General features: G+C 48.0%; 1 protein-coding gene across 1 annotated transcript; it reads right to left on the bottom strand.

The window, feature by feature from the left end:
• Positions 1-1,337: 1,337 nt before the first annotated feature.
• LOC142930444 (fructosamine-3-kinase-like) lies at positions 1,338-17,705 on the bottom strand. Its single transcript, XM_076072802.1, has 4 exons — positions 17,481-17,705; positions 3,774-3,896; positions 2,763-2,920; positions 1,338-2,009 (listed from the first exon to the last, which is right to left on the bottom strand). The coding sequence occupies exons 1-4, from the start codon at positions 17,556-17,558 to the stop codon at positions 1,991-1,993; spliced, it is 378 nt and encodes a 125-aa protein (XP_075928917.1). The 5' UTR covers positions 17,559-17,705; the 3' UTR covers positions 1,338-1,990.
• Positions 17,706-23,937: the final 6,232 nt, after the last annotated feature.

Here is a 23,937-nt window from a genome sequence, read left to right on the forward strand (position 1 = left end):
AATGTGCGACTGTACGATGTGGACGTAGCGGAGGGGCCCCCCACGGTGAGCGGTGACGCAACGCGCGCAGTGGCCCGCGTCACGTGGTTGACACCTCACGTGCACAGAGCGAGGCAGGCAGAGCCAGAGGGGGGCGGCGTTGCCTAGGCGACGTTGGCGTCCTCGCGGTCTACTCCACGGTCAAGCTGCGTGTCACTTGGTGACCCCCCCACCGCCTCTTACTGGACACCTGTGAGTGAGAGCTTGATAGCGCTTCGGATTTTGATTCCGAGTACAGTGTGCACAGCACCTGTACGTCGAGTCCTCGTTTAACGCAGTAGATGCGTTCCTGAAAAGTGCCGTGCTAAGCGAAAACTATTTCCCCCGTAATGAATGTCCAAGCGCAGTCAGAATTGGGTTACAAACAACTTGAGGGGACGCCGCCGCGTTACCGTCTCGTCTCGCTCAACCGCGCAGTTCAAGAAAGTAGTTCGGCGTCGACCGCTCACAAGTCGCCTTATGGCGGTGCGCGTTCCCTAAATGAAGGCAACCGCGTTATAGCGTGAACACGCGGGACAGACCCAGTTGTCGTGTGCGGGTCAACTCCCTGAGATAAACTTGCTGCCGACTTCATGCGTTGTATACGCCCAGTGCTCAGCCAATTGTTGGGAGCGTCGCTCCTCTGCCCTCTGTTGTTAATGGAGGGAGACTGCACCCAACTGCCAAGTATCATCCTTCGCGAGCCTCTTCAAAATGCTCATCTTGACACCGCTGGAAGCAGTCATCGACCTTGACCTCACCCCGCTTGCACCAATCGCACAACATCACAGCGTTGACTCTCAACTGTTGCTTGTGTAGAGGGGGTCAGATTGTCCAGACATTCGGTTGATACTAATAGGGTTTATTTGCCAGTATTGTAGATTATTTGAATTACATTTGCTTGGGCGTCAGGGTGGTGCAGTGGTCACGCCCGTGCATGGGATCTTCTGAAGGAGTGCCTGGTTTCGCTTTCCTAATTCTGGTCCCTTTCTCTGCAAGGGTTTACTCCCATAGCAAAACAACAACAAACACATACAATGTAACTGGTACTAGCCAAACATCTGGGATTATTTTTGTTATGCTGCCTTGCCCAAAATGGCATTTGGTGATAAAAAAATTTTGGCAGGAATTGATGCACTAATGCAATTTGAACTCTTATATATTTTTATTTCATGACTTGCTTAGCGTTCATATTCTTGGTTCTTTCCGTAAAGTCACGTAAATAGAAAACAAGAAAAAATTCAAATTAAATAAAAAAATTTTTTTTAAAAATAACAAATAAAAAATAAATTTAAAATAAAAGCAAAAAACCCAGGAAGTTTCAATCGCAACACAAGCGGTCTTTATTTTATTGTTTTTTGTTTTCTATTTACGTGACTTTACCGAAAGAACAAGAATATGAATTCCTGCAGTCACGAAAGTTAAGTCAAAATTTGCTTCGCGTTCCTTTACTTTGTCCTCCCATCTGTTTGTACTGTTGTTTGTTGTTGTAACTTTCTGACTCGCCCCGACTGGACATCTGTGAAAAAAAGAGCTTCATAGCTCATCAGATTCGTCCAGCCTAATTAAAGACATTAACTGACCCAGTTTTCGCGTGGAGATCACGGCCAGGATGCGGAACAAAGGGACCACCGGTCACACTCACGTGGAATGCCTAGGGCATTGCACAGCATTTAAATGGACTAGTTTCGTGAGATTTAGTGGTGGCTTAGGGAAGGCCTTTATTCAACAATGTATATCATGTATATCATGGCCGATAAGAATTTTTATAGTCATACACCATAGCCCACGATTTCCTGCACCGTTCATTCACTTGAGGAGACTGCGCATGGTGGAGATGGATGACCCTCGGTATCCTGTCCCAAAGTGATTCCAGTGGTTCAGGTAGTGGAAGAGTTGCTAGAGCTTCTGGCTCTTGCCGAAGCCTTGTGACTTTGGGATGAGAGCGTGGTAGGATGAGTGAAGCGTGGAGCTAAAGCTCCTGGAACATCCTGTACCCAAACAACACCAAACATTCAAAATCTTACAATGCTGCTGTTCCAGCACGAACAACATAACAATGAACAACATTTTCACAAATTCAACGTAATGCAGGAAATTGAGTGGCTTGAGGTTAATTTCATTGTCAGAGCACCAAGCCAATGCCATTGAGGTCCTCCGTTCAAAATTCAGTGAGCCATCTATCAACAAACGTTCCTGCGAATTGAGGGCAGGAATGCTGTGGTCTCAACTTGGTCACCAATGGCTGCACAGTAAACATCATGTCAAATGTGTTTTTGTTCACTGAAGCATATCCCAGCTCTGAGGGTTTGAATTCCATTTGACGTGTAATGAATTATCTTCAGCTTGGATTTCTGGTAAAGCACATCAGTGGCAACTTGTCTCTGAACCAGGGGTTCCTTGTTCGACAAACTGTGTTTCTGGAACATTCAAGCATCCTCAAGTGCCGTGGATAAGTAAGAGTTTTATCGTTCCACTATTGTTTTGTGCACCGTATCAGCTTTAACAGGATTTGCCCAAAAAGCCTTAGCAAGGAAGGATGAGTCTTTGTAAGTTAGCAAATAGAGAGGGTGGAGACCTCAGCATGTAGACATCTCAACCACAACTCTACCTGGTCTCTGTTATTTATTTAATGAGCCAGCCCTTGCCACACTAAGGTTATACGAATGAACCTTGCATGCCACAGACAGGGCAGTGAACGGCAGTTGCTGCTATTGTTTTGGTTGTTTGTAGTTTTTTCTTACCCAGCGATGGCAAGCTCGTACTCCAAGTGCCCATAGAAGGAGGCTGGGTCAAAGATGACGGGCCCTTCATTTATCTCTGCAGCGTTCCCAGTCCATAGGTCACCGTGGAGCAGTGCCGGAACCACCTCTACGTCCCGGAAAAAATCCCCCAACCGAAGCTGCACACCACGCAAAAAACAACACCACTTTATTCATGATAACGTTTTTTTCGAGTTAGATCGCATAAATTTACATGCGTCGTACACCCACTCCAATTGCCATTAGGCAATTGCCAGAAGTCAGAACGCTTCTGGCAATTGCTTGATGATGCTGGTTGTAATCACCAGCGAAAGGTCGTACTCGTTTGAAAATGTTCTGCGTTTCCTCTCTAACACACAAGAGTGCCGAGCAATAACATAAATGGCACGTTCTGTTCATGTCAGAAACATTACTAATGGGCTGTGTTGGGTGGATGTGGGTGTACGACGCATTTACACTTACGCTAAGCCAAAAAAAACTTTATCATGAATAATATTGGTCGCGAAAGCCTGCGTGTGAAACACCACTTTACCTTTAAAGTCACCTCGAAAACCCACTGCGATCAAATGGGTTTCCTATATGGCTGTGCACATGATGAGCTACACTGCTGCATGTATTAACTCTTTCCTGCTCCGAGATGACTGCAAGTTGCGGGGTGCATCCCGTTCACCGCTGAATCTCGTGTACATCATCGGAACGTAATAGGAAGTAAATATTAAATAACTTTATCGGTACCGAGGATCCCACAAGGCCGTGCGGGAAGGTGTGTAGCACAGTTTGGTACCAGCTATAATAGAGTGCTGTCCTGTCACTACGGTGCTCTGCGGCGAGTACAATGTCTTTAAAAACAACGGCGCTATGCCTCTCTAAATAAAATTACCGCTGAACCACTTGCGCGTTCCGAGATTCGGTGGTGAACGAGACCCATCCTGAAATGAGCAGTCATCTCGGAACAGGAAAGGGTTAAGGGCGAGAGTGAAACGGCTTACGAACCTGAAGCCGAGACCAGAGCTCGCGGGTTTCCCGTTCACCGTAGTCCTTCTCTATCATGTCCAGCTGAAGCTGCAGTCGCTGCCGTGAGAAGAACGTCACCCAGTCCTCCTGCCACTCATTCAGCTGGTGGCATAAATATAGTTTTATTACAGACATTTAAAAACATAAGCAAATAATACCTACTTTATTTAGCCAATCCTTGACCTAAAACAGTGATATTCACTCATTTTCGGAGGGGGGCCACTTTCGCGGATAAGACATTATCAGTGAAAGAGCCATCTCACAATTGAAACCATTGGGGGGTTTGACAGCATGATGGGGTGTTTTCACTTGTGTGTATTGTCGGGGACTGCACGTCAGGGGTCGCAGTAAAAAGGACACCAGGGACTGCCACCGGCCGCGGGCCTTGCAATGAAGAACACGGTCACCCAGAAACGTTGAATTTTATGTACAAATGGCTGGGTAATTCTTAAGACATAATTCGACACTCATGTTATGTACCGATTATCATGCTGTAGTCTTTGAACATCTCATTTTAGCCACCAATTGATATCCTCATAAAAAATTACAACAGCATTGATCCTAACGATAGGATCTGCGCTTAATTCCCGCACCTCCGTTTAGCACGGTTGGCTATGTACGGTGGAAAGGAAGTTCAACATACATTCATACAAGTCTGTCAAACCCGGCTGAGTGTAATTGGTAATTAGCGAAAACATAACTGATTATGTGAACACTGGTTATGCGAGATCGATCTCTGCGGGAACTTGAGTGACATCTGGTGATGTCAGTTGTAACTGTGTGCCCTGTTATCAATGGTACAACTGTGTGCAATGGAAGAAAATATATGCATTTTTTTATCAAATATATTGTTTTATAAATTTGTGTACTTATGCAACATAAAATGTACGTCAATCTAGTTCTTCTTAAAATGTAACCTTAAACCAATGTTACCATCATCAGTGGTTAATAGACTATTACACAAAGGACTCTCATATTTCTACGATTTAATACTAATTAGACTGACATCTGAACAACAGCTGATTTCACCGCTCCATGATAAAACTAATTTAATCAAGTAAACATTATTGCCGCTCCTATAAAACTTTGGTCACCCAGGCTGTCCTTCAACAAAAGGGTATATTAAATCTATAATATGCCGTTAAACCTACCACCACCTAACAGCCAATTAGTAAGGTTGTCACGTAACATGCCAATCCGCTACTAGTACAGCAAACCGAAGTGTTGGAGAGAAAATCCACAATATTTACAATCTGAGTATGACGTTTCGCCAGTATTTACAACTACCATCATTAGGTGGACAGCCAAATTCGTAGAGAAATCCTCCTGTTTCATTCCCTGGAGGGATAGATGTGATGACGTCACTTGTGAGCCCTTCACGAATTGGAATGTTCTGTTTATGTGACAAACCTTACGAATTGGCTGTGTCGGTGGCGGGTATAACGACAAATTTATATTTCAACGATCCAACCCAAAAAAACGATATTATGGATATTGGCCGCGAAAGCCTACGTGTTAAACGGGTATATTAAAATTTAAATGGGCTACAACCAGTTTCATGACTTTAAAGCGGAGATCACATGTGGGATGTAACCACAGCATATAGCCGTATGAAACCCACATACTCTACATCCTCCTGCCCAGGGTCCATACCTGTTGGGAGAAATTCAAGACTGAAATTTGTATCAAAATCTGTAAAGCACATGAGAACCTTAATTTAGCAGTCTCAAACTGACTGGGACCCCTGTCGTGACGGAGCAGCTGAACATTGCACAAAATCATCAATGCATATACAGATATATACCAAGGGTGACCAACTTTCCTGACCCTACCAGCAGCATACCATAATCTTCAGATGGCCGCGGGAGCCACAAGAGATAAAGAGTAGCCATACAGAAGTTGACTCGTGTTGACTGGCTGTGGAATTTTGAGTTTAGAAATCTCAGTGCCCTGGGAGTACTCATGGCCTGCCTCCGATACCAGATTGTTCTCACTTCATGTAAAGTTAAATTGAAGAGTTACAAATTAGCAGCGCCTCTGCAGAGCCACACTTGAACTGCCCAGGAGCCACATGCAAATGACGAGCGATGGTCTGGCCAACCATGGTATTTTCTGTACATTATAGACTTGTAAATCTAGCGTATATAAAAAATTAGCTGGAAACATTTATTTTAGCATTTACTCTACTGCCCTTTAATGAATGAATAGCAAAACTACATGAACTCTCTCCTAAAGCCTTCTTTTGGCTAGCAGACCTTACATTTATCTCCTGAACATATTGCGATTATATTCTTGGTTCTTTCGGCAAAGTCACGTAGAAGGGAAATGATACAAATAAAACATAATATAATAAAATTCTCACGACATTCCGGCCACAACGCAAGCAGCCATCCTCAGGTGAAGAAACAGAGCTGTTGGAAAGACAGCGTCTTAATGAACACTGCCCAGTGTTCACTGCCCAGTGTTCATTAAGACGCTGTCTTTCCGACAGCTCTGTTTCTTCATCTGAGGACGTCTGCTTGCGTTGTGGTCGAAACTTCGTGAAAATTTTATTATATAATGTTTTATTTGTATTATTTTATTATTTCCCTTCCACGTGACTTTACCGAAAGAACCAAGAATATGAATCCCTGCAGTCACGAAAGTTTTATATCGAAAAATATTGCGATTAGCAAAAATATAAAGGGACGCAATGTTAAATGCTCTAAGTCTCCTTTGCAGAAGAGTTTGCCCTGATGGACTTAAATACAGATACTTTTAATAGCCATAATTCATATATTACCCAACATAATTCATATTCTGAAAAGTACATTGCACACACATGAACAATACAGTTCCCTTCATCACAAAGATGGCTAAAACAAAGAGATGAATGTGATTAGGTGTGGAAAAGCATGACCGCTGGCTGGCTAGTTGTGTTCATGTATGAAATAATGACAGCATGTGTCTATCTCATTCTCTAGCTCAATCGCTTGATTTTTACGATTAATAAACAGCTGTATGAAATGTTTGTTTACACACAAATCGCCTGTTTACACATATTCATTAGATCCGATTAGCATGCCTACTCTCAGTGCGAAGGAATGTCAACAATACATAGTTGACATGATGCTAGGGTTGGATCGGTGGGCCTAGTTTTCCACATGTTTTACATTTTCATGATTCAATACCGATAGTTTTCTCTTCCTTGTGAAGCCTCTCTACAATCTTCCTGTTGTGAAGGTGCATTTCAGCCAGATGCTGCCCCAACAAGCCTGAGCCCCTGTCAGAGTGTACAACACAATAGACCTGTCAAAGAAAACATTAACTTTATCATGTCCACAAACCCCTAGTAATAATTCATATGCAAACTAAACTACATCATATTGGTCCAGGTGGTCTGTGGCCGAGAACCTCGCTTGAAAATATGAATATATCAGTTCACATTCTGGTTTGGGTGACTCAAAACAATATTCTTCTGGGGTTTATACAATGAGTGTTACTTCCTGGGAAGTCAATCCTATGTAGACTATAAATGAAACCATTTTTTTTATTTTACAAGAGCTATTTTTCAGAACCGACCTGGCCACAAATGATAGCCTAACGAAGTGGCTCATCACATGGAAATTTATAGCAGCCAAATGCTCAAAATACTCATGTTTCTAAATGTGCAGGGAAAAACTGGAGAAAAACCTGCACGACCACGGGGAAAACATGCAAACTTCAAATATACAGCAGGCGTCAAGGTCGGGATCGAACCTACGAAGTTCAATATACCAGGCGAGGTAGTTAACATCTCCTAGCCACCATGGCGCCCCATTCTCTGACTTATCCACCCACCCACCCACTCGTAAAGCCACCCACCCACTCACTCACCCTGCCACGTACCGAATCTCTAAACCAACAACTCAACCACCCACCCACTCATCCAACCTCTCACTTACTAAACCAGCCACTCACCAACCCACCGACCCACTCATCCACCTATTCACTTAAAATAGCTAAACTACAATTGAATTATTTTAAATTCACCAGGTAACGCCCACTGAGCTATACAGATCCTTGTCGGAAACGACGTGGCAAACAAATGATAGCTCAAAGAAGTGGCTTATCACGTGGACATTTATAGCAGCCAAAGCCTCTAAATGTATATTTCTAAATATGCATGAAAAACTCGGAGGTCCCAGAGAAAAATCCATGCAACCACAGGGAGAACATGCAAACTCCAAATATACAGGCGTCACGATCGGGACCGAACCCACGATGTCCTATACAAATGGCGAGGGAGTTAACATTCCGCTACCCTGGCGCTCCACTCTGACTCAGCCTCCCACCCACCCACTCAAACACCCAGCCAAGCACTCATGAACCCAATCACCCTGGCACCCACTCAATCGCGAAACCCACTCACTCATCCACACACCCAGCCACTCACTTAACCACTTACCTACGAACCCACCTGCATACCCCCCACTCACTAACTCAACGACCCACTCACTCAACACTCCACTAACCCACCCACTCACCTATTCATGCCCCAAATCACACACTGACCCATCCACCCACTTAATCTATAACTCATGCACTCACCCACCCACCTGCTCACCAGCCACTTATCTACTCACCCACCCACTCATCCTGCCACCTACTCAACCTCTAAACCACCCACGCACCGAACTACCCACCTACCCAATCACCCATCCAATAAACTACAACTAAACTATTTTGTATTTTACCAGGTAAGCCCCACAGAGCTATATAAAACATTTTAGAAGTGATATGGTTACAACTGATACGTGAACGAAGTGGCTTATCAAGCTGGCATTTAGTGCAGCCAAATCTTCTAAACAAATCTTGACTCTAAATGCGGAGAGATAAATCTGGAGGACCGGGAGAAAGATCCACGAGGACACAGGCAAAACATTAAAACTCATAATATACAGGCAGCAGGGTCAGAATCGAATACACGATTTCCTGTATACTCAGTGAGGTAGTTAATATCTCACCATAGTGGCACACCGCTCTCTGACCCACTCACCAAATTACACACTAACTCACCCACTCAACCTCCCACATTAACTTACCCACCCACCAGTCACTCCCCCATTCACCCAACCACCCCCTCACTCACCCAACCACGCACCAACTCACCTACCCACTAACTCACCCACCCATCTTCTCCCGCACTCAGCCAGCCACCCGCTCAATCACGTGCCGACTAACTTACTCACACACTCACCGACCAATACACCCATTCACCCACTCATTTACCCACCCACAATCTCACTACCCAAGCCAACCACCCAGCCTCTCACTCACCCACTTATTCAATCACTCACTACCCCACACACTCACCCAATCACTTGCTCACTTACCCATACGCTAACCCAACCACTCACTCACCGACTCACCCACCCACTAACTCATCAAAATTAATTCTCAACCACTCACCCAACCACCCACGCAATCTCATACCCACTAACTCACTCACCTACCCATTCATGCACTCACGCACCCACTTACTCACTCACTCACGCACCCACCAACCAACCCACCTACCCATCTCTTCACTCACTCACCCACCCACACAGTCAATCACTCACCTACATACCTACCCACTAATACTCACCCACTCAACCAACAACGAACTCACCAACCCACCCGTCGACTCACTCACTCAGGTACTAACCCACTCAACTTCTAACCCACACACTAACCACCTAACCACCTACCCACACACTCACTCACTCACCCACACACTCACTCACTCATCCACCCACCCAAACATCCACTCACCCACCAACTAATTCACCCACCCACTCACTCCCTCATCCATCCACTCACCTACTCGCCCATCCACTCACTTACTCAATGAGCCAATCACCTTCTCACCCAGTACTTACACATCAACTGACCCTGCCACCCACTCAATTTCTAACCCACCCACTCACTCAACCAGCTGCCCACTCCCTCAGCCACTCACCTACTTACCCACCCCACTTACACATCTACTTACCCTGCAATCCACTCAATTTCTAATCCCCCACTCACCCAACCACCCGCCCACTCATCTACTCACCCATTACTACGGAATTATTCACCCACCCATCAGTCAACCACCCAATAATTCAACCACTCACAAACTAAATCACCTATTAATTAAACCACCCACTACCTCAACCACCACTAACTTAACCACCGAGCCACTCACCCACTCAGCAAGCCACCCACTACTATATCTCTAACCCAATATCTCACTCACCCACCGCCCACTCACCTACACACGTATGCACTCACTCACACACCGCTCACTCACCTACACACTAAATTATGTTTATTTTACCAGGTGAGGCCCAATGAGCTACATAGCTCGTTTTCAAAACAACCTTCACCACAAATAAACCGACCATTAAAATTATAGACTGATCATTTCTTTGTCAGTGGGCAAACGTACAAAATCAGCAGAGGATCAAATACTTTTTTCCCTCACTGTACATTGCGGGGGTCACAAAAATATCTCCAAAATCCTGAATAAACACAAGATCCAGGTCCGATTCAACACAGTACAAAAAAATCCGTGATCTGGTTCCATCTGTAAAGGATGTGGTTCCAGACATACAGTACCCGGGCCTTTACAAACTAAAGTGCCTCTGTGGTAGCAGCTACATTGGAGAAACCATACGACATATATCGGACCCCATCCGCGAACATAAAGCAGACTTGAAACACGGTAGGACGAACTCCTCTGCCGTGGCAGATCACTGTTATAATTCAGTGGGCTCACATGACATTGACTTCTCCAAGACAGAGGTTCTTTGCAAGCCAACCGGCTACCATGAGAGATTCGTTCATGAGGACATCCACATATACAAGCACAGACAATTTCAACCGAGAAGATGGATTCTGGCTTAGTAACAATTGGAAAGATGTTTTAAACCATTTCGGTTCTTAATTGATTGTATTTTATGGTGATTTTCAAACCGCAGCCCTTTCGCTGGCACTGCCTCTTAATACTTCTCACACCACGGTCAATGCTATGGTTTACAACAAGTAGTATAATAATTAATAGTATAACATTGTAATGTTTAACATAACTCATAAGGCAATATATAGCATCGTAATTGCATAATGAATATACATCAGTGTGGTATATAGTTGGGTTCATAGAATAAGACAGTGTAATATCACAAGTAAAATAGTTTATAATCTAAAGTATAGGGTAGTGTAAAGTAACGCATTGTATAATTCAAAAGTGGAATTTGTCTATGATATGATGTTATACCATGTAGTTTAGATTGGAAGGTATAATATTGTATTATATAGTAGTCCAGTTTACAGCATAGTCATAAGGCAACTCAGGACACAACAGCGCACCTTGGCTGTTGCACTTGCCCCTTTTCTTGTTTCCTCTCTGCCTGTGTTCCCAGCCCCCTCCCTCCTCCTCTCCGGAGGTGATGCTGGTAACATGCAAATTCATATTTTAACTCCGCCCACAGCTTAATAGACGCGGTCCTTGCATGTCAGCGTTCATTCAAGCTCTGTCTTCCGGACAGACCTGTCTCTTCACTTGAAGAAGGCCACTTGTGTTGTGGCCAAAACGTCGTGAGAATTTTATTGTCTTATTTTATTTTATTATTTTATTCCCATTCTACGTGACTTTACCGAAAGAACCAAGAAGACGAATCCTTGCAGTTATGAAAGCTTTAAACCGAAATTTACTTTTTATGTCACCAGGCAAGGCCCACTGAGCTATATAGATCCTTTTCAGAATAGACCTGGCTACAAATGATAGATATACGAGTGGCTTATCACAGATACATTTATTGCAGCCAAATCCTCTAAACGCATGCTGCTTCTAAATGCGGAGGGAAAACCCTGAGGATCTAGAACAAAATCCAGGCGACCACGGGTGAGAACTTACAAACTCCAAATATACAGGCGACAGAGTCGGGATCAAATCCACCACCTCCTGTATACTAGGCAAAATAGTGAACATCTCACCACCTTGGCGCCTCACTCTCTGACTCAACCATCCACTCACTTACACGCTAACTTACCCACTCAACTTCCCATGTTAAATTACCCACCCAGTCGTCACTCACCCATTCACTTACTCACCCAACCCGTCACTCACCCCTCCGCTCACCCACCCACTCACTCATTAACTTGCCCACCTATCTTCTCAACCACTCACCCAGCATCCCACTCAATCTCATACCAAACTAATCTACACACACCCACACACCCACTCACTGACCCACTCACTTATGCACTTGCCCAACCACCCACTTACTCCCGCATGCACTCACCAACCCTCCCACCCATCTCTTCACTCACACACCCACCCCATCAATCACCCACCCACTAACTAGCACCCACACACTCCCCTACTCACCCACTCACCGACCCAGCACTCACTCACCGAGCCACTCAATCGCTAACCCACCCACTCACCCACCCACCTGCCCACTCACTCACCCAGTCACTAACGCACTCACTCAATGTATAACCCACCCACTACCCACCTAACCTCCTTCCCACACACTCATTCACCCAACCACATACCCACCCACACTCACCCATACACTTACCTACTCGCCCAGCTGCTCAATTATTTACCGAGCCACTCACCTAATTACCCAGCCACTCACCTACTCACTCACCCACTTACACATCCACTCACCCTGCCACCCAGTCTATTTCTAACCCACACACTCACCCAACCACCTCCCACTCCCTCGGCCACTCACCGACTCACCAAATCACCCACTACCCAAATAACTAATCATCCACCCACCCATCACTCAACCAAACAATAATAAAGCCACCCAGTAATTAAACTACCCATTAACTCAACCACCCACTAACTCAACCACCCACTAACTCAACCAGGTTTATTTTACCAGGTAAGGCCCACTGAGCTATAAATATTGTTTTCAGAAGCACCATCGCCAAAAATTATAGCTCAAAAAAGTGGCTTATCATGTATACATTTATAGCAACCAACTCCTCTATATACATGTTTCTAAATGTGGAGGGAAATATACAGGCATTAGGGTCAGGATCGAACCCACAACCTTCTGTATACGATGCGAGGTAGTTAACATATCGCCACTGTGGCCCCCCACTATATGATTCTCCCACCCACTAACCCACACAGTCACCCACTCACTTAAACACCCACCGTCACATGCATACAGGCACTGACTCACCCAGCCACTCAGTACCCATAAACCCACCCAGGCACTCACCCATGCACTTGCCCACTCATCCACCCACCCAATTATCCACACACTAAACTAAATTTTGAATATTTTTTTTTATATTTTACCAGGTCAGGCCCACAGCAAAATAGATATTTTTCAGAAGCCACGTGACGACAAATAACAGTTCAATGAAGTGGCTTTTCACGTAGAACGTTATAGCAGCCACATTCTATAAATGCATGTTTCTAAATATGGAGGGACAACCCGGAGAACCCGGAGAAAATTCCACCCGACCATGGGGAGAAGATGCAAACTCCAAATGTATACAGGCTTTAGGGTTGGGGGGAACCTACGAACTCCAATATACCGGGCGAGGGAGTTAACATCTCGCCACTGTGGCGCCTCATTATCTGACTCACCCACCAACTCAACTACTAAAGCCACCCACACACTCACTCACACACTCACTCACCCACTCACAAACCCACTCACTCACTAACCCACTGACTCATCAACACACCAAGCCACTCACTCAAGAACTTACCTATGCACCCACCTACACACCCACTCACTCTAAATGTACAGACATCAGGGTCGGGATCGAACCCATGACCTAGTTTATAAAAGACGAGGCAGTTAACAACTCGCCACCATGGCACTCCACTCTCCGGCTCAGCCACCTACTCACCCACCCACTCACAAACCCACCCACTGGATCTCAAACACACTCACTCACTCACCAATTTACCCACCCACTCACCCTGACACCCACTCAATCTCCAACTGACCCACCCACGCACTCAAAATCCCACCTACCCACTCAACCATCCAATAAACTGAAACTAAACAATTTTTTTTTATTTTACCAGGTAAGGCCCACAGAGGTATATCAAGTGACCTGATTACAAATAATAGGTCGACGAAGTGGCTTATCACGTAAACATTTATTGCATTCAAATCCTTTAAACGCATGTTGATTTGAAATGCGGAGGGAAAACCCGGCTATTTTAATGCACACAATGGACCGGAAGGACAAGCGCAAAGGGTTCGCATAATGCGCATGCATAATGTACGTTGACTCATTAATCTCCCCCCCCCTCCCCACTTTGCATCAAGAGCGCCAAAGTGTGGTCACCACATCTATGCCTCTTTATAAGGAACGAAACAGACTAACTTCTCCACAAATCTGGCTGTCGCCTGATGAAGCTAGTTGTAATTACTGGCGAAACGTTGTACTCAGATTGTAAATGTTGTGGTTTGACTCTCCAACACACCGGTGTGCTGTACTAGTGATAAATTGGCATGTTCTGATTACGTGACAACCCTTACTAGTTGGCTGTGTCGGGTGATGGTGGGTTTTAACGACACATTTATATATTTATGCGATCTAACCCAAAAAAACCCTCTATTATGGATAATATTGGTCGCGAAAGCCTACGTGTAAAACAAATCCCAAGGAATCAAAAAAATCGACGCGACCACGGAAGAAGATGAAAACTCCAAATATACAAGCTTCAGGGTCGGGATCGAATTGATTACATCCTGTATTCTGGGCGAGGGTGTTAAGATCTCGCCACTGCGGCGCCTCATTATCTGACTCACCCACCCGCTCAACTACTAAAGCCACCCACACACTCACTCACCCACTCACAAACCCACTCACCCTGCCACTCACCCACTCATACAAATCGGGCATCAATACCGTTGCTTTGTATGATCTGTGAAACGCAGAATATTGCAGATAAAATCGGACATTTTGAGCTTGCTGCCGGATCGATTGAGTGGAATCAATACAATTAGTCTCGATTCACGATCAACAAAGACCATATATAGGAAAATCTCTGATCTGTGATTTTGATTGCATCATACTGCAGCGCCCCTTTGATGATGTTATAAAGCACTTGCCCCAACAGTCTGTTAAAGGCTACACGGGGGATCTTTGTGTGCGAGTAGCTCACAGCTCCTTGAGAGATCTGGACACTGTCCGATCATCAGCGAGCTCCTCCGGCAGGCAAGGCTGAGTTGGCTGTTGTCTGTGCATTAAGAGGTGTTAAATATCCCACGTAGAGGAGTCTGCTTACAGGACAGATAAGAGGTTCTTCACGTACCGTGCCCCGTGTCACCTGAACGTTAAATGGGGCCCCGGTAATTCAGTGTCCACCGCTGAATCATCTTTCACCATCACCACTCGTCCATGAAGGCCAATGCGACGAGGCCATAGATAGACGGCGCGTTATAACGGAGGGGGGGGGGGGGACCAGGAGAAACGTCGTGCTACGTGACATCACAACACCCTGCACACAACCGTAGTGGCAGATTAGGGTGCGCATCGTTAACGAATATGTGGTGTAAGTGGTTGAGAGTAGATGGGCGGGCACGCCATGGGCTGGAGTGGAGGTGGACTGATGCGGTACAGGAGGATGTGGAGCTGAGTGGGCTTTGCCGACGACTGGTACCAGCAGTGTCGGAATCGGCCTCTGTGAGGGAGGCTCGTGAAGGACGCTTCTACTGGGCAGTTGGAGACAGTCGCCCTCCACCAACAACAGAGGAGTGACGCTCACAACAACGAGCGGAACACCGGATGATAAATATGCAGCAATTTGGCACAGTACAGGGAACAGGTGGTGCATCTGCCAGTCATCTCAGTCAGCCAACCCATGGCACCTGGGTCTGTTCCAGGACCTCCGGTCAGCGAGCCTTCGACACTTCACGTGGCTTCAAAGTGCACCTGGCCTGGCACAGGCGCCGTGGTGACGTCACTGTCACTTATTGGCGAATGGCGACGGTCGATAACGCAGCGGTGGTTGTGAGAAATGCCATTTTGGGGGGGGGGGGGGGGGCGCCAAACCTGACCAGCTGTAAACCTCACGTCGCCTCGCAGCCACACAATGGCAACAGGGAGTTCTGGATGGGTGCAAGGGGTTGGTAATCCCCCCCCACCTTCAACTAAATAACCACACACGCGAGCCCTTGGGTCTCTCTGTGAGTCGATGGATCTGTGTGTGGTGAGTCTATGGGTTTCTGTGAGAGTCCGTGGGTCTCTGTGTGGTGAGTTTATGTGTCTCTGTTTTATGAGTCTATAGGGCTCTGTGCGAGTCTGTTTGATTCGGTGGTTCTCTGTGTGATGAGTCTATGCGTTTTTGTATGACTCTATGGGTCTCTATGTGGTGATTCTATGGGTCTGTTTGGTGAGTCTATGGGTCTCTCTCTGAGTCTATGGGTCTCTGTGGTGAGTCTATGGGTCTCTATGTGAATATGGGTACGATTGAGTCTATGGGTATCTGTCTGGTGAGTCTGTCTCTCTGTGGTGAGTCTATGTCTCTGTTTGGTGAGTCTATAGGGCTCTGTGCGAGCCTGTGGATCTGTTTGAGTCTGTGGTTCTCTGTCTGATGAGTCTATGGGTCTCTGTGGTGAGTCTATGGTTCTTTGTGCAAGTCTGAGGGTATGTGCGTGGTGAGTGTATAGGTCTATGTGTGATGACTCTATGGGTCTCTATGTGATGGATATCTCTGGTGCACATATCCTGGCACAAGCACTGTGGTGTCGTCACCACCACTAAGTGGAGAATGCTCCTACCCCTGTTCCTGCTTGTTGTTGTGCTCGGGAAGGAGAGAGAAAACTAGACTAAGGTCCACTGAGCTAAACATCTCTTCTTCAGAAGCGACTTGGCACCAATGATAGCTCAACGAAGTGGCTCATCATCACAGTCACAAAAGTTTTAAGTCAAAACTTTAAACGAATGTTTCTAAATGTGGAGGGAAAACCGGAGGACCCGGAGAAAAAGTCCACACGACCACGGGGAGAGACAGAGACACGCAAACTCCAAATATACAGCAGGCATCAGGGTCGGGGTCGAACCCACAACCTCCTGTACACCAGGCGAGGTAGTTAGGGGGGAAAGCAGAGACAGCGAGAGGGAGGAGAATTAGTCAAACTCACACTCAGTATTACTAACTAACCATGATACACTCACCATGATACTCACCATCATACTCACGCATTCACCATCATACTCACACACAAGCCCACACACATCAACAGTCGCCATTCACCACTACGTGGCGGTGATGTCCCCACAATAACTCAGGTGCCAAGGTTTGACGGCTGTGCCAGGCTAAGTTCAGGAGGAGGTCACGGGCAAGACTCAGGTGCCATGGGTTGACTGCTCTGCCTGGCTAGGTACAAGAGGAGGGCTAGACCCTGGTGCTATGGGTTAACTCGTGTGCCACCACCTGCACAACCACCACAATAACAACCACACAACAATAACCACGACCAACAACTGTAACCACAACTATAATTTAACCACAATTATAATTCCCATCAGCCACACGGCCCTCTGGGAGTGCCTCTCAACTGCAGCAGCAGCAGGGCCGAGCTCTGCTTGAAGCAGCGCCGTGAACTCAGCAGAACGTGACGGCTGTGGGCCAGGCGCCTCCTCTGTCTCCCCCACCGCCGCCGACGCCACTGCTGATGTGGACACACCGCGCGAGGTTCTCACCTTCATGCTGAGTCGACGTAGAGGAGGCCCAGCGAGCCGCCGCTTCAGAAGCTTTCGCGCGCCACTGACGGTGGCCATGAGCGGGAAACCAAATCAGCCGCTCGCCACCCACAATCCACAGCGCGCGCCGCCTCCACTCGGCCCCGGCCTAAGCTGAAGTAGCAGCGGGGGAGGGGGGCGGGGCATGGGGGGTGAGGGCAGGGGGGGCATGGGGGGTTGTGAGGGGGCATGGGGGGGTTGCGAATGTGGAGGGGCGGGGGGGGGAAGGGGGGTCACGAGGAGGGGCAGGGGGGGCAGGGGGGTAGTGAGGGGGAGGGAAATGGCGGACCATGGGGCGTGGTTGCGAGGGGGGGCAGAGGGGAGGAGCTCAGATGTGAGGGGGAGGAGCTCATGGCTCTGACGTCACGGGGGCGTGGTTACCTTGGACCACCACCCGCGTCTCGCGCCACGTGCTTCCCACTGGCAGTTTGGCCGTTAGAGAGACGCGGACCGACCCCAGAGCAGGAGTGGAACCGAGCTGTGGGTGAGTGGTGGCGGTGGTGGTGTGAGTCTCTCTGTGCGAGTCTGTGTGTGTGTGAGGCTTTCTATATGAGTCTGTGTGTGTGACTCTCTGTGTGTGTCTGAGTCTCTCTGTGTGTGTGTGAGTCTGTGTGTGAGACTCTCTGTGTGTGTGCCTCTCTGTATGTGTGTGACTCTCTGTATGTGTGTGAGTCTCTGTGTGAGTCTCTGTGTGTGTGTGAGACTCTCTGTGTGTGTGTGACTCTCTGTGTGAGTCTCTGTGTGTGTGTGTGACTCTCTGTATGTGTGAGTCTCTCTGTGTGTGTGTGTGAGTCTCTGTGTCTGTGTGTATGTGTGAGTCTCTGTGTGAGTCTCTGTGTGTGTGTGTGAGGCTCTGTGTGAGTCTCTCTGTGTGTGTGTGAGTCTCTGTGTGAGTCTGTGTGTGTGTGAGTCTGTGTGAGTCTCTGTGTGTGTGAGTCTGTACGTGTGCGAGTCTCTGTGTGCATCTGTGTGTGTGTGGAACGGTCGTAGAGCTGACAGCGCGCCGCGCTATGAACCCGGCGACCCCGAGTTGGATTCCCTCTAAAGGCCAACAGCAGTAACGATTATCTGAACCGGTGCTGGGCCTCCCCTAGGTTGACTCAACCTCGAATGAGTACCTGGTGTGGTGTGTAAAGATCGCCACTGGGGAGACAAAGGTGGCCGGGCGTGGTGCTGGCAATCCAACCCCCTCGTGTGTCGTGCCGGCCTTCATACGTACTGCTGGCTAACAGCACTTGCCCCTACAGCCTGTTAAGTCTCTACGGGGATCTTTGTCTTTGGTGTCCCATACTGGCAGGGGGAGGAGTGGTGGTGTTAATGTTGGTGGTATTAGTGGTGGGGGTGCTCGTGATGGTGGTGGTGTTAGTTGTGTTAGTGATGGTGGTGTTAGTGATTGTGGTTGTTAGTAGTGGTGATAGTGGTGGTGTTACTGGTGTTAGTGATGGTGGTGTTGGTGGTATTAGTGATGGTGGTGTAAGTGAGGTGATCGGATGCCATGGTGGTCCCCATCTTTAAGAAGGGAGACCGCACAGACTGTAACAACTACAGGGGCATCTCACTCCTCAGTGTGCCGGGAAAGGTCCTGGCAAGGATTATTCAACACTGCCTTACCAGGCATGCTGAGGAGAGGCTTGTGGAGCCCCAATGTGGTTTCAGGAAAGGGTGGTCCTGCACAGATGCCATATTTTCTGTCCGTTTGCTAAAGCAGAGGTGGAGGGAATTCCAACAAGACCTACATCTCTGCTTTATTGACCTGGTAAAGGCCTATGACACCATCAGTAGGCCTGGGCTCTGGGTTCTTCGTGCTTTCGGAGTCCCTGACCCGCTGCTCACGATCTTTAAGGACCTTCATTATGGTCAGCGGACCCGGGTAAAACTACATTGCCGGGAGTCGGAGCCATTCCCTGTTCACCTTGGGGTCCGACAGGGATGTCCTCTGGCTCCAACATTATTTAACATCTATTTCGACCACGTAGTTCGTGAGGCCTTCAGTAGCTGTACCGGAGGAATTTTCATCTGGTACAGATACAGTGGGAGGCTGATCAATGCCCGGATGCCGTCAAGGGATGGCTCCCTATTGGTCAACCACGTTATGTATGCCGATGACGTGATAATTGCGGCTCACTCAGAGGAGGAGTTGGAGGCGCTGCTGCTAAAACTGGAGTGTGCCACTAAGAGGTGGGGCCTTACCATCAGCCCCACCAAAACGAAGCACCTGCCTGGGTATTTTGTACCATCGGGCACTCCACCTCCACAACTCCCAATCAGTGATGGGGCAGTTGTGGAGAGAGTGGAAAGTTTCCCATACCTGGGCAGTGTGCTCATGACCGTCTCCGGTTTAACAGCAGAGGTCTCACTCCGAATAATTCGAGCGGCATTATCTTTTCAGTAGTTGCGTAACGCTGTGTGGAAGCTACCTGGTCTGTCGCTCCACACGAAGCTTCGGGTCTTCTCAGCCACAGTCATTCTCTCCCTTCTCTACGCTTGTGAAACGTGGACCCCCCTAATGGAACATCTTTGCCGGTTAGAAACGTTGAGGCTGGCCTGCCTCCGATCAATCCTGGGTTTAACCAGGCTGGATTGTGTGAGGAGCTCACAAATCCTCGAAAGATCTGGACAAAGCCCCATCAGTGAGCTCCTCCGGCAGGCAAGGCTGCGTTGGCTGGGCCATGTAGCCCGCATGCCCAATCACCGCATGCCCAAGCAGCTTTTATTTGGCCGGATCGAGGGGGCTGAACGGACGCAGCACGGGCTAGAGAAGAGATGGAATGATGTGGTACAGCAGGATGTGGAGCTGAGTGGACTTGCCGATAACTGGTACCAGCTGTGTCAAGATCGGCCTCTGTGGAAGAGGCTCGTGAAGGACGCTACTGGGCAGTTGGAGGCAGTCGCCCTCCAACAACAACGGAGAGCGCAGGAACGACGCTCACAACAACGAGCAGAGCGCCGGATGGCTAAAGCACAGCAAGTTGGCACAGTAAGGGGCACAGGTGGTGCATCAGCCAGTCATCTCAGTCAGTCGACCTTTGGCACCTGGGTCTGCCCCATGACCTCCTGCCAGCGGGCGGGCGTTCGACACTTCACGTGGCCTCAAGGTGCACATGGCCTGGCACAAGCGTCGTGGTGACATCACCGCCACTTAGAGGCGAATGGCGATTGTTGTTGTTGGTGTTAGTGATGGTGGAATTTTTGTTGCTGGTGTTAGTCGTGGTGGTGTTAGTGATGGTGGTATTATTGGTGCTGGTAGTGGTGTTCGTGGTGGTCTTAGTGGTGGTGTTAGTGTTGGTGGTATTATTGGTGGTGGTGTTAGTAGTGGTGTTAGTGATGGTGTTAGTGGGGTAGTGTAGCGGTTAGCGTGCTGCGCTAAGAACCTGGCGACCTGGGTTTGATTCCCGCTCACGGCCAACATTGGTGACGATTATCTGAACTGGTCCTGGGCCTCACCCTAGATCGACTCAGCCTTAAATGAGTACCTGGTGCGAGGTGCAAACATTGCCACTGGGGAGACAAAGGCGGCCGGGCGTGGTGTTGGCCACCCACCCCCTCGTGTGCCATGCCGGCCTTCATAGGTGCTCGCGGACAGCACTTGCCCCAACAGTCTGTTAAGGCTATACGGGGGATCTTTGTCTTTGTTCGTGGTGTTAATTGTGGTGTTAGTAGTGGTGTTCGTAGTAGTGGTGTTCGTAGTGGTGGTGTTCGTAGTGGTGGTGTTGGTGGTGTTAGGAGTAGTGTTAGTAGTGGTGTCCGAACAGAGGAGCAACGCTCACGACAACAACCTTTGAGCCGGGCATCTAAAATGCAGCAAGTTGGCACAGTCATCTCAGTCAGACAACTCATGGCACCTGGGTCTGACCTGTGACTGCCTGTCAGTGAGCCTTCGGCACTTCACGTGGTCTCAAAGTGCACCTGGCCTGGCACAGGCGCCGTGGTCACATCACCGCTACTTAGTGGCGAATGGCAGTTGTTGTTTTTTGTGTTTTTCGTATTGTGTGTGACTGGTGAGGATGTGAGTCCGTGTTGATGATGAGAGTCCGCATTGTGACGTGACGTGCGTTTAGACGTGGGTGTGTCACGCCCCTTCAACTCTGCGTGTCCCTCACCTCTGTCTCCCGCTCTCCACGCAGAGACCCGGACCGCACGAGAGACACCGTGAGCTCTGAGCACCCTCGTCTGCAAGTTGCTACCATGGAGGTACATGTGGCTCCTCGACTCGTGTGGTGAAGTATGGGTGGACGTGTGTTCTCCCCACTGCGTGTGCCTACCTGTCACCTGTATACCTGGGTGTGCTTCTCCTTGCCCGCCTGAGTGTGTGCGCGTCTATCAGAGTGTCTCTCCGAGATCCTGTTGGTGTACGTGCCCGTCTACGCGTGAGCATCTATGGCGCTGTTTTCTATCCACTGATGGATGAACGCCTCCCTCCCTGAGACCCTGATACCCTTCGCATGCTGTCATAGAATAATCCGCCAAGCGCCGATTTCGTCGCACCATCTCTCTGGCGGCTCGGCTCTCTGATGTGTTCCGTTCCTTGGTTGTCGCTCCGTTATTATTCTTTGACCGTTAGCCATTGTTGTCCCTCCTAGCCATGGCTCGTCCTGCCCGAGTCCCACTCACTCCTCTTAACAGTTTGAACGATCCCATTGACCTGCGTGTGACCTCGAAATCCACACGTCTTTCATTGTAAATCCAAGCATGGCAACTGATATTGGCCAAATATCCCAACGCTGAGAACTGGCAACATCTCGGCAGGACCCTCCTGAATGTGGAGCCCAGGATGTCAGAGATGCTGGCTCAGTGCTCGGCCACTGCACTTGCTCCAACATCTTAATCAAGCCCATGTGGTGGACCTTTGTCTTTGCGTGTGTAGATCAGCCGAGCTGGAGAGGCTCGGAGTAACGGCGAGTCTTGCACCACGTGGAGTGCGCTGTCCTCAGCGCGCACCGGCTCCATCCGCAGCAAATCGCCACAAGGTAAGAACAGAAATGAGTGACGTCAAGATGGCCACGCTGAATGGTGGGACATCACGACGGTCATGTTTCAAGGGGGACGTCACAGTGACCATGATGCATGGGGGACTTCATGGTGGCCATGTTGCATGGGTGATGTACCGTTCGAATTTTGCCGTTCTCTCGTCTAACACCGGCGAGACACGGTCATAAAGAAGGCTGTCTCTGGTGCAGGCCAGTCAGTTTCAAAGACAATGCCCATATATTATCGGAGCATGTTTGTTTGCATATTTTTCCACAAGTACGTGTGGTAAATGCAGACTTGATGCCTTGCAAAAGGTATCTATTTGGTGTTTGAACATATTAACACCTATTCTTAGTTTTTTCGGTAAAGTCACGACTTTACCGAAAAAACTAAGAATATGAATTACTGCAGTCACGAAAGCTTTAAATCAAAATATTAACACCTGTTTTTGTGCCAGAAAGGGTAAAAGCTATCCTTATTTCATAAAATCCTTCTTGCATATCTGTGTTATATTTATCTAATTCATTAACCCCGTTTTCAAACCCAAGCAACCTAAGATGTCCTCAGAGCTGCATATAGCTGGACATCGAACAAAGATGGTCACTGCATGGCACGCTTTCAGATGTGCTTCTGCAGTCATCTGGAATGTTCTTCCGACATTAGGCAGCCACTGGAGCGATGCACTTTTACATCAATAATTTTTGCGAACTTGTTAGTTTGTTGTCTTTCCCCCTCACTTCTGATTAGCAGGGCTGCCGAAGCACAGTTTAACATACGGACATAACTGGTATTGGCCAAAACATTCAAATCCCCTGCAAATTCCTCAAATTGGGATCACACAGCAGACGTAATGGCAGCAGCGTCGCCCCCATTCTCTGTAAATCATCTGCAGGAACCTCCTGAAAAGGAATTTTGAGACTTTTTGAGGCTGTGCTGCTTAAACGAAAGATCACCGACAGCTGTTTTTATTATCTTGCCTGCAGCAATCCTGGCTCTCTTTGGCCCACAAATGACCCACCGGGAGAAGCTGGAGCTTGTCGCCATACAGAAAGTATGGTACTTTGCGCTCAGCAACAGATCCCGGGGACACAACAACGATGGATACGACGACCACGAACATCATTACATTCCGGTGAGACTCGCCACAAGGCCCCCACCGTGGGGGCGGTCACAGGGCACAGCGGTCGCGGGGTTCGTGGCTTCTTGTCATTGCAACTTAAGCACCAACCAACCAGAGAAAGCACACGTGCACTCTCCCACACACTTCACAATCATAAGTTTATTTCCCAAGTTAAGCCCATTGAGCTAAAGAGCTTTTTTTAGGGTGACTCGGCCAGCAGACATCAGAGCATTCCACAATTACAGATTTAAGAAAGCCAAACACTTAATAAAAGCAATTATTTCGTAAAATAATGCTCACATGTTGTGATTTTTAAAATATAGTCAGTCT

Source organism: Petromyzon marinus, chromosome 39, assembly GCF_048934315.1.
Source record: "Petromyzon marinus isolate PM22_M1 ecotype Great Lakes invasive population chromosome 39, UKy_Petmar_22M1.pri1.0, whole genome shotgun sequence".
Classification (NCBI taxonomy): domain Eukaryota; kingdom Metazoa; phylum Chordata; class Hyperoartia; order Petromyzontiformes; family Petromyzontidae; genus Petromyzon; species Petromyzon marinus.

Excerpts from the sequence above, each read along its gene's own strand:
- LOC142930444 (XM_076072802.1), bottom strand. The coding sequence starts at position 17,558 with ATGGCCACCGTCAGTGGCGCGCGAAAGCTTCTGAAGCGGCGGCTCGCT. Across the intron at positions 3,897-17,480 it reads TACGTCGACTCAGCATGAAG|CTGAATGAGTGGCAGGAGGA; the intron begins GTGAGAACCTCG and ends TTATGCCACCAG. Across the intron at positions 2,921-3,773 it reads AGCTCTGGTCTCGGCTTCAG|CTTCGGTTGGGGGATTTTTT; the intron begins GTTCGTAAGCCG and ends CGTGGTGTGCAG.